This window comes from Thunnus albacares, chromosome 23 (assembly GCF_914725855.1).
Source record: "Thunnus albacares chromosome 23, fThuAlb1.1, whole genome shotgun sequence".
Classification (NCBI taxonomy): Eukaryota; Metazoa; Chordata; class Actinopteri; order Scombriformes; family Scombridae; genus Thunnus; species Thunnus albacares.
Window position 1 is genome coordinate 25990987 of NC_058128.1, and position 12209 is coordinate 26003195.

The window sequence follows — 12209 nt, forward strand, 5'->3', positions numbered from 1 at the left end:
CACACACCTTGGCTCACCATTCATTTCATCCCTGCAGTAAAGGGCGTCTATTGATGTGATTCAGTGTCACGTGACTTACCTGAGGCAACAGGAAGGCTGGAGTTAGCTGCTTTAAGTGACTTTACAGCGTCAGCCACACGAGATGGATACACACACACTGCAGCTGTCGTCACTCCTGTCACACAACACAGGAAGCAGAGCAGTGAAGAAACATGGTGATAAGCTGGTCTGTGTCACCCTCTGCAGGCTGAATTCAGGTCTGAGCAGACAGTTTGAGATTCTGAACAGACTCTAGAACTGCTGAGGGTCAAAGTTTACGGTTCACTAACCACTAACCACCACAACTTACTATTAACCTGATTGACTACAATGTTATTATTACTGATAGCAATGATGGACAAAACTATGAAAATAAGACCCAAGGTCAAATAAACCTGAATTATGTCTTTATGTATTATGTATATTTGAAGTAATTAGCCAGTCAATCAGGTAGTCAATCAATAGAAAATTAAATGGCAATACTTTTGATGACTGATTCACTGTTTTGATCATTTTTCAAGTACATCAGGAAAATAATTACAAGATTAATCAATAATTAAACTAATCGTTGTAAGCCTGGTATAATGTGTTAACACTTGACTACTCCATTCTCCCTGTAGTTTCCACAATAGGAGCATTTGTGTGTAGGTGTCTGTGAAAGAGTTGATGAAATTGTAGAGAAGGATGAGAGAATCTCTGCACATCTGGAGTAAAACACATGCTTATGTTGCTGCACCTTATTAAGAAGCTCATCACTTAAGCTTGTCCTTGAATTTCTTTGAAAAATCATCATTAACATCACTGTGTTTATAGGCACCTAAGTAACCAGGCTACTCAGAAAAAACAGGTTATGTGAGTAATTGGGGAAAGTGTTTACATGCACCTGGTTACTGTAAATCTGCATATATATGCAGCAGATCAGTAACCAGATTTCTCTCCTACCGCCAACCTAATTTTTGAAGTGTGGCTTACAGATTTTAACTATCAGTGATCAAAGACGCTGGTTTCTTTCTTCTTTTGTTTTTTTTTGTGTGTGTGTGTCTGTGTTGGAGCAGCCAGACAGTGCAGTGAGAGAGAGCCAGGCAAGCATACAGACAGAGCAGAGCTTGTCCTCACAAAAGTGTCTGGAAGTGTCTGACTTTGACACAGTCAAATGTTCAGTGGTGGAAACAGACTTATTTTCTTCTATAGGCTACTTTGTTTTATTTTCAGTTTCAGTCGGACTTTGGATGCAATTTTAAATACGAGGATGCATCGCTCCAGTGCAATGATCTCTCCTTTCATCCAGCTGCTCCGCACTATTCTTTCCCTGTATACCAGGGCTATTCAATTACAAAGTCAAAACCAGGAAATGTAGATGGGCCAGACATTTTCAGCAGCCTATTTAAAACCTTTTTTTAGCTTTTGGTAATGATAACTTTTAAACAAATGCAAATGAATGTAGTAAGAAATACCAATGCTTATTTTTTCACTTCTAAAATAAAAAAAATATTTTTGGTGACATCTGACCCAGGCACATCACAAAGAGCAGAAACAGAATAAAAAAACAACTATCAATGATGTAAATGCAACCTAACAAGTGGCAATAACACTAACAAATTAAAGCTGCAAGCAGCAATGATTGGGCCCTCACACCATGTGGGGTTGCACCGAAGTCGAAGGGTTTTATTGCAGGTATGTAGATGTGTTCAGACCTGCACTCTCATCAGACGTTGCACGAAGGAGATCAATATCACTATCTGTGTCCACTATGTAGTACTAGAGAACAAACACTAATTAAAGCTGCAAGCAGCGATGATCGGGCCCTCGCACCCCAGCGCATGTCGAAGTGACGCTCAGTCGAAGGGCTTTTGTCAGTGACTTGTTGTGTAAAGTTTGAGGCAGATCCAACCATGTACACTCAAGTTATATCAATTTCCTCTGTCATGGCGAAACATCAAAACTCAACGCCACGCCACGGCCAAACCATCATGATCATACACTACTCTAGATGACACACACTGATTTTGAAGTCCTTACGATGAAATCTGTAGGAGGAGTGCGTTAAAATACAAGGTATGCGAAATGGCCAAAAAAAGGCGAAAATTGACCAGTTTTTCAAGATGGCCGACTTCCTGTTCGACTTACAATAAGGCTTCAAGAGGCTTTTTTGTGCGTGTTGACATTATACATGTGCCCTGTGAATTTCATCTTTCTACGTTAATCTGGAAGGCGGAGCTGCAATTTTGAAATTTTAAAGGGGGCGCTGTTGAGCCATTTTGCCACGCCCATTCAAAGCGACCACATAGGATTTTAGCTGACATCACTCTAGACATGTGTGTCAAGTTTCATGACTGTAGAGCAATCCCTTCTCCCTGAAAAACAGTATCATATTTCATGGCGAAGGATGTGTCGCCATGGTAACAGCATTCAGTTTTGGGTCATGAGCTGCCAAATGTAGCATCACCAAGGTCTTGTTTATTAGCTGACTTAATTTCAGGTGCATCAGCCAAATTTCCTAGGAGTAATTAGACAAAGTACGACGCATGATACTTCCTGTTGCCAGTAGGTGGCGCTATGACTTTCGCTAAATATGAGACTGAACATGTGTTCAGATTGGGACTCTTAACAAGCATATGAAATTTGGAAAAGATCAGACCACGTGGAGTCAAGTTATAAGGCATTGAAATTTCATGGCGTCACATCGAAATTCGCCGCGTCGCCATGGCAACACCTTTCAACGAAGGGTCACCAACTTCATAATATAAGATCTCCAAGGTCTTGAGGCTATTCTCAGTAAATTTCAGCTGGATTCGATCACCGTGCTGCCCACAGGGCGTCAGAGCGTAAAACATGTAACTTCCTGTTGCCAGGAGGTGGCGCTATGACTCATATCCTGTATTGTCACATGGACCCGTTCAGGGCGGGACTCTTATGAAGCACAAAAGGTTTGGCTCTCTTAGGATCATGTATGCCGGAGTTATAGCCGTTTCATTTTTCATGGCGAAGGATCGAAATTCGCCGCCCAGCCACGCCCCCTAGGAAAGACTAATGAGAATTGTTTTAACAACTTTTAATCTCCTATGCCTGTAGATGATACGGACCGAATTTGAAAGTCCTGGGGTCAAATCTCTAGGAGGAGTTCGTTAAAGTATGCGGGCTGGAAATGACAAAATCGGTGCAAAATTTCAACTTTGATACAAAATGGCCGACTTCCTGTTGGAGTTAGGCTATGTGTCCTTGAGACTTTTTGGTGCGTCTGGTCATGATACATATGCATACCGAATTTCGTTCTCCTACGACAATCTGTATCGAGGGGCTCAATTTTCTTGACTTTCTAGGTGGCGCTGTCGAGCCATTTTGTCCCGCTTTATTTCGAGACCCATAAAATATCGAAATTTTCGCCAGTCCTGACATCTGTGCAAATTTTCATGAGTTTTCGTGCATGTTTAGGCCCTCAAAAATGCGTTTGTTTCGGAGGAATAATAATAACTCCTTCAGTTTCAATAGGGCTTCGCACCGGTCGGTGCTCGGGCCCTAATAACTCCTTCAGTTTCAATAGGGCTCCGCACCGGTCGGTGCTCGGGCCCTAATTATAAGTCATGTTGCTGTATATCATGTGTGGACCACATCATGTAAATCAGATGATGTTTGTCACATAAGGATGACTTCCTGTGGTCAGTAGGTGGCGCTATGAGCATGACTCAATATTGACATGTAGATGTGTTCAGGCCTAGACTCTTATCAAGCATGAGAAATTTGGGGCAGAATGGACAATGTAAAGTCAAGTTACAACAACTTCTTGTTTAATGCCCCAAAAATGTTTTGGGCAAAACTGTCCAGCACATCATGCCAAGGGCATTCCATGAAAACCAGAAAGCTTTGCAATTTAGCACTGCAAAGGTCCTCTAGGAGGAGTTCATTAAAATACAATGCTTGTCAATGGCTTCACTTTCACTGTTGGATTTACGGTGTGGCTCCAAGATGCTTTTTCAAGTCTGGAGAAGGTACAACTGCCTACCAAATTTCATAAATCTACGTCAAAATTGAAGGTAGGGGCTTTGACTTTGAAATTTTCTAGGGGGCGCCCCTGAGCCATTTTGCCACACTCATGCCCAAGACCAATATCCATCAGATTACACCTCTTCTGATGCATGTGCAAAGCTTCATGAGTTTTCGAGCACCCCTTGAACCTCAAAAATGCTAAAAGTAATTAGGGGGCACCATAGAGCCTAAATGCCACACTTAAGCTCTATTTTGATACTAATTGAAACATTAGTTCAAACATATATGCAAAGTTTAGTTAGATTTCATGCATCCTAAAGGCCTCAAACGTGTTCATAAAATGAAAATTGACACATGAAATCCAAAATGGCTGACTTCCTGTTGGGCAAAAAAATTTGAAAAATATCTTTTGTGTTGAGAGTGGTGAGAGCAATGAGCCCATCCTATTTCATGAACATTAAAGTAACTGTCCCAAAACAGCCAGTTCTGACATGTGTGCCAATTTTCGTGAGTTTTCGAGCATCCTAAGCCACTCAAAAATGCAATGGCGTGGGGGAATAATAACAATAATATAAACAATAACAATAATAATAATTATTATTATTATAATGATCTTTACAAAAACAATAGGTTCCTCACACTTTCAGTGCCTGAGAATAATCCCTTCAAAAACAATAGGTTCCTTGCACTTTTAGTGCCAGGGACCGTTGGGCCCTCGGCACTTTCGTGCTCGGGCCCTAATAACACTATCGCTCTTTACCAGTATCTCCCTTTCTCCCTCTCCCTTCTCACATGCACACATACTGACTTTGGTTTAATGTTGTCCACTGAGTTCTACTGTTGTGATGCATTTACATTGCTAAGCTATAGAATAGCCATACTGCTAAGTTAAGGTTAGTTTATGCTTCACACGTTACATCCAGTAACTCGGCCTTGCATGCAACTAACCTCTTTCTAACTTGGCACCTTTATCCTACACCAACTGGCCCACAAGAGAGACCCACACACTTAAGGGATTTAAAACCCAGCTTTACACACTTTGCTTCTGGGAGGACATGCAGTTTCAAGACACCACATGGCTTGGCCTTTTGTCTGTGTAGTTTTCTTTGTTGGCCATATTGTCTGCATGCCGTGTGCTCAGTCACCAGGTGACTACAGCCATCTCGCTGTTGTTTTCCACACACACACACACACACACACACACACACACACACACATCCCTGTATATAGATACATTTAGCTATATTACATATTGTGTGTTTTGCTCTTTTATCTTTTTAAATAAATGCTTTTGGATACACAAGCTGTCTGTTTAATGTTGCACAAGAGTGAATTTTGCCAATCTCTGCTCTGCAAAGAACTCCAAAATCCTTCAACCCTAACTAGCTATTGATATGGTAATTTTGGTTACAGATATTGAGTTAATTGTTAATCAGAGTTCCAAATTGATAGCTTAGCTAAGACTGAATTTGGCTATCTTTTTCCCTGAACCCAGGGTGGTGCTCCGTTATTATTAACTTATTGATAATTTCTATTGATTTTTAATAATTAATAATTATCTTTGATAATTTGATAATATTATTGCTGATAGCCAAACCTGTAGCCACAGCCCAACACTTGTTTTCCCATATTTCCCACATTATGTTGTGAAGTAGGCTACAGTTACACTGCTGACATGACTTTCTTAGTGGAAGAAGTGACATTTTTTGTTCTGAGCGACAGCAGTGACTTTTGGCTTGTAAGATGTCAATGCAATCCAAAGGCATTGGTGTCAGCCAGAGAGCAACAAGAGTTACATTTTATTGAGTTTATGTGTGAAAAGCTTGATTGACATGTGTATGTTGATCCAAATATACTGAGCACAACGATCACTACCTTCTTAACGTTAGGGAACCGGTGCGAAGCTCCTGTCCCAAGGTTATGGATGATTGCATATCAACAAGTTTGAGTAAGAATTTCCCCTCATAAATGGAAGGGACCACTTCGTTTGCTGTGGAGGAAAAATCCATGGGAATGGGTCTCTAGCAAAGCCCATCACCTCTACGGGAGGAGCAAATACATCCAGTTGATCAGCAAAGTTCTCTTTCAACCTTGCAATGAAATCTGTCATCACATCAGTGATTTATGTGGGTGATGCAATGCATTTGCATAGGTTCAGAAAATGCAGCATCCTGCCTGTGCTCAAGTCAGTTGTGAAAAGACCCAGTTTGACTTGGAATGCACACGTCTGTTCCAGAAGATCAATGGCAGTTTTGTCTCTTCCCTGTAGTCTCAAATTTAGATCAGTCATGCAGACTTCATGCAGACAGACTGCAGACATTGGCCATGAAGTGGTCGTTCAGCAAACAATTCAGTGCTTTGCCTTTATTTAGCCACCTAACATCATTGTGAAAAAGCAGATCATGATTTTCAGCAGACATGTCTGAATAAGTGATGTTGGAGGCTTGATGTGGAGCAAATGAAATTAATTATAGCCATCACACTGTCCATTGTCATTTTAAGCTCTATGCTTAGTTTTGCGCACAACACTGTCTGATGCACAATGCAGTGTAAGGACATCATCTGAGGTACAACAGCAGACCAGCGTGCTACCAAACCACTCACTCTCCCTGCCATAGATGGAGCCCCATCCATTACAAGCATGCACACATGCTCTGTATCCAGACCAATGTCTGTGAAAAATGACGAAATTTGATCTCGCCAGTTGTGTGTCCATCTAATGGTAGTAAGCCGAGTAATTCCTCTCGGAATCATTTGCCATGAAAAAAATCGAATATATATGCACAATTGTGCGGTGTCAGTTTAGTCTGTGGACTCATCAACTGCTATAGACATAACATCAGCTTTTTTTTTTAGATCTTCTAACAGCATTTCAAAAACATCTGTAGCTAGAATTTCAACCCTGGAAATAGTTGAAGTGTCAGACAGGTGTGCATTTTTAATTGCAGATGTCACACTAGTTAGTGTGAATGCTTTAAGCATTCCACATTCCATATGTTTTTTGGCCCTTTTCAACTGCTGCATACTTTGTGCTATAAAAACCATTCAAACATCAATCTGTGCAGTTCATTCAGCAGATGTTTGCTTGTATTGTACTTTATTATAACATCTTACAGTGATTTTATATATTTTTCTAAAGCATTAAAATTTATAATGGCAGTTTATGGGAGGAACTGTCTAACTGAGTTGGAGCCTTTGTCACTTTGAGACTCAATTGCTCAGACGTCCCGCTTAAAATCTTGTGCTGCTATCATGTACCATTATTCAATTTGACTTGAGTTCTCTTTAATATTATTACCTAAAATGTACATTGAAATGCTTCTTAAACACATCTTTTTCTGTTACATAAAGTGTGTCTTCTAGTTCTTATTCCGTCTTCCATTCATTTTTTGGCTCCTTTCAACTGCTGCATACTTTGTGCTATAAAAATCGTTCAATTGTCAATCTGTGCAGCTCATTCAACAGATGTTTGCTTGTATTTTACTTTATTGTAACATCTTACAGTGATTCTATATATTATTTTTAAAACATTAAAATTTATAATGGCAGTCAATGGAACGATCCGTTCAACTGAGTTGGAACCTTGGTCACTTTGACACTCAACTGCTCAGACATCCCTTATCCTACAGACGCCATTCAAACTGTAAAAAGTTCACAAAACTTTGAATTTTCAAAGTTATCAGATTGTTTAGTGATATCTTTTGTAGTTTCTCAGCAATTTAAGCCCAAAGTCAGGGGTGTTTCAGATTTTTCAGGTCTCACCAGTGTGTCATGTGATCAGGCACAGTGGAGAGCACAGATAATTTTAGACCAGAAATGTTTTTCTAAACTGCTCTCACTCCCACAATTTTAACTCCTCAAGCACATATCTTCAATCAATCAATCGATCAATCAATCTTTATTTATATAGCGCCATATCACAACAGAAGTCATCTCAAGGCACTTTTCACATCTTGCCTCATTATGTTGCCACAAGCCTCCTCTCTCTCAAAATGTAAGTACATTTCACATAGGACTAACAGTTTTTGAGATCTGAACCTTAATTGATAGAGAGTCCCTGTCATGTTTTCATTGACTGCAATTTCTTAAACTTACAGACTCTCTCTTCCTTCAAACACTTTTTACACATATCATTCATTCTCATGTTAAACTAGTCTTGCTTTCACTAATGATGTACAAATCTCTGGGCTTCAAGCTCTAGTTTGAGACAAATACATTTTGATCATCAAAATGGAGATTTTTTCCTCTCATTACTGGGAATGTCTGTTGGCTCAGTGATTTAGAACACTGCTCTCATAATCAGCTATCGCTTAGATGACAAAGTTGTCTGTTAACTGTCAGCTGCAGTGACTGAACCCTGGTCTGTCTGTGGTGTGTAAAGCAGCAGCAGACCTTTGTCGTGCATATCCATCTCCTTGAGCAGGTCATATCGGACAGGCTGGATGGCTTTCAGACACAGCCTATGGACGTTGGACGGTGTATCATCTCCAGCCAGAGTGGTCAAGTCAATACATGTGACAGCCCTCAGCAGCCAGGCGGCCTGCAGGATAAACAAAAACATGGCACCTAACATCAGGGCAAATACTTTAGTTTGTCTTCATATTCAGAGCTAAATCTCAGTGCTGTCAAATGCTTTGTCAAACAAATAGTGTGGACATTAGTGTGACATCTTTTTCCTTAGACTATCTTGCTATTTTATACATATCACACACGTCTTATTGACAGACATGGACACAGTGCATGTGCCACAATTGCACAGAATAAAGAAAAATAATAAAACAACACACACATTATGCATAAAGGTGCAGACATATAAATGCTTATTTATGTAATTATTTGTTTAATCTTCTGTATGTGATGCTCTTTTCTATGGTTGCTCATGCTAACTGCACAGTTGTGAATATATGTTGAAACAATCAATAGATTTATCAATTAAACCAAAAGAAAATTAGGTAATGACAATTTTTACTAGAGCTACAACAATTAATCAATTAATTGAATAGTTGCCAACTTTTAAATGAATTGCCAACAATTTTGATAACCGATTAATCATTTTGAATCATTTTTAAGAAAAAAAACCAAATTCTCTGATTCCAGCTTCTAAATGTGAGTATTTTCTGCTTTCTTTAGTCCTCCATAAAAGTAAACTGAATATCTTAGGGTTGTTAACAAAACAAGACATTTGCGGATGTCACCTTGGGCTTTGGGAAAGAGTGATCAACATTTTTCTGATATTTTATGGACCAAACAATTAATTGAGAAAATAACCAACAGATTAATCGATAATGAAAATATTTGTTAGTTGCAGCCCTAACTTTTACAATCATTTTAAATTCATTATTAAGTTAATGAGTCGAGTGTTAAGTTACCAAGACCAACCATTTTGAGGTTTCAGCCTCTCAAATGTGAAACGTGTAAACTTTGTAAACTCAATATCTTTGAGTTTTCAAGACATTTGGAGACATCACTTTCAGTCATGGAAACATGTTAACCAAAGAGTAACTACATTAATCAATAATGAAATAATTGTTAGTTGCAGCCCCTGTGGGAATTTGTTATTATTTTCGCCATTTTACAGACTAATGGTTTATTGTATTATCAAAAGATAATTATTCATAATGAATTTATATGGAAAATATTCAGGAATGAGAAGACACAGCAGAATAATAATTCCATGTATAATATTCATCAGATGACCTACATTGAAATTGCTGCAGATGCAAATTATTATTTTAGCATCTTAAATGTTCACAGCAATTTCCAATATGACACAATTATCATATTTAATGCAAAGGGGTACTTCTTGTATATAAAGCAGAGGACTGCACATTATTTTTTAAGGATCTGTAATAGAATTTGATATTTCTTCTCTGTGTCTTTATGAAGAGGTCCTGTTCCTCTGCAGATCTCCATGCTTCACATTCAAGTCCCATACTGTACTTCATCATCTCCCATTATGTACAGAATAACACACACTGGATGCAGGTGAAAGGAGAGTTCTACCTGCCACTGTTTTTTGGCGATCTTCTGTCCTTGGATGTGCTGAGCTCTCTTTAGGACAGCCTGTGTGTTCACTCTCACTTTGAATATCCTCTCCAGGTCTGACTCACATGAACAGAAAACACAGACGAATAAATGTGAATAAGTATTTTTGCCCTCCAAAGATTTTTCAGGATTTTTCAGTACTTGCTCTTGCAAAATGTTCTGAAACAGCATTTGACTTTCCACTGACACTCTTTGTAGTAATGTAATTATTTTACAGAGGCAGTGATTTAAAGGAATAGTCCAACATTTTGGGATATGTGGTCAGATGAGAAAATCAATAAGGTTAATCTTGATGCATTCAATATAATCATCAATGTTTCTGCTAGGGGTGTGTCTGAATACAAATATGTTATTCTCGGCAAAGCACAAATAGTGATATTCACAAAACAGCAATGAACAAATGATGTGCGTATAAATTCAAATCTCACTCTAGGATTTGAAGAATGTTTTCACACCTGCGGTCTGGTGTATTGCATAGATGGACTGATATTCAATGTTTAACATCCAACATCTACCCCAGTGTGTAAACTGGACTTTAAACAAGCCACTGTTTGACAGGGAAAGTAAAGACATGAAAAACTGGCAAAGAAACTGATGTAACTGAATCAATGTATTTAACCTCCACTTACATATTACAACATGTCAGAGACTGATGTGTTCTGTGTGTGGAAGTCAAGTTAGCTACTGACATGTGTTAACATGGTGCTAAATTCATCACAGCTTGACAGAGATGTTTTGAGCTGAGGTTCAAGCAGGGTTTAACTTGTCAGCTGAGCAGGAAGAGAAGAGTAGTCATGAGTTCTAAATTACACAGTCATGAGGGGTCCTGACTGTAGTCCCAGCACTCATATCACATCATATTTAACTGTATGTTGCCAGTATGTATGTTATAATAAAAGTGCAGTTAGCAACTGATATATAGCTGACACTGTGTGTGACCTTTACCCCGCAGGGCCTGTTTGAAAGTGTTTCTAAGTTATTATAAATGTTATGTAATGACATTATGTCTGTGTTACAGTAGCCTATGTATGCTACAGTGGGTAACAGTAACATTTCCATGTTAAGCAGGTCAGTTACCTTTAATAAGTGACTTATTAAACGAACAGGCTGAACTTAGCGATTTGTTTTTAATAAAACACATTTCTATTTAACGCTGAAAGGTGAAAATGGGTGCAAGGTAAAATACAGTTGTTAATTAAAGGTTAGATAATTCCAGTGAAAGGCAAAGTTGTGGTAAATAACAGTAAAACGGAGATGAACACACGTGTTTTTTTAACGAACCAATCATTACAGCTAAGTTAACTTACAGAATTAGCTTCCGGCTAGCGTTAAGACTTACCGAGCTTCGTCCCTGGGTTTCTGGCGGACATATTGAAGGACAGATTATATTTTTTATGTGCAGATATTAAAATTAATAGCAGTAACCACCGCTCACCGACCTTATGTAAACTGTCAACGCACCACTTCCTGCCTACAACAAAGATCGTTGGTGTTGAGTGGAGGAACCCCTCCGCAGTAAAATTGAATGACTACTACTTCCGGGATGGGACCCGGAACCGGTCCAGGTATCATCGGATAATTCGTATTTCATTTGTAATTTAAAAACCAAAAAAATGGAAAATCTGTTATTTGTTTCAAAACAAAAACTGATAACCGTTTTTGGTGTCAGAATCAAGTAACGAAAAACTAATTCGTTTTATCGTTATTCCTTTTTGGATTGAAGAATAAACAGATCTGCGGTCATTCAGCCAATTGGTTTTTGCGTTTGAAACCAAAAACGGAAAGCACGTGTTTTTCTTCCTTTTTGTCATTATAAACGAAAAACGAAAGCACGTGATCTATTCCTTTATTGTTTCCAAACGAAAAACCAGAAAACCAAATTCAAAAGACGGTGCTTTTTTTTTTCATTTCTCATTTGGGACAGACAGTGGGGCGGTGGACAGACAGGAAGCAGAAGTGAAGTGTAAAAACGTCAAAATAAAAGCCAAGAGGCTAGAATGGCCATTCTATTAAAAATGAAAAACCCAACATTATGCAAGCACAGGATCTAATAAAATAAATAAACAGGCTTATATATAAATATTTTTTTTTCTTTTCATTTAGACATTAAATATATTTTATCCGAAAAATGTGTGATATAT

The 12209-nt window shown here is 38.6% G+C and overlaps 1 protein-coding gene across 1 annotated transcript in view; it reads right to left on the reverse strand.

Moving 5' to 3' along the window:
• The window catches only part of dera (deoxyribose-phosphate aldolase (putative)), a 21532-nt gene extending 9941 nt beyond the window's left edge, over positions 1–11591 (reverse strand). The window contains exons 1-4 of the mRNA XM_044344076.1: positions 11408–11591; positions 10027–10124; positions 8416–8563; positions 80–175 (exon numbers count right to left, since the gene is read on the reverse strand). Coding sequence (XP_044200011.1) covers positions 80–175; positions 8416–8563; positions 10027–10124; positions 11408–11438 — 373 coding nt within the window. The 5' untranslated portion in view covers positions 11439–11591. The remainder of the gene's footprint in view (positions 1–79; positions 176–8415; positions 8564–10026; positions 10125–11407) is intronic.
• Between the last annotated feature and the right edge of the window lie 618 nt (positions 11592–12209).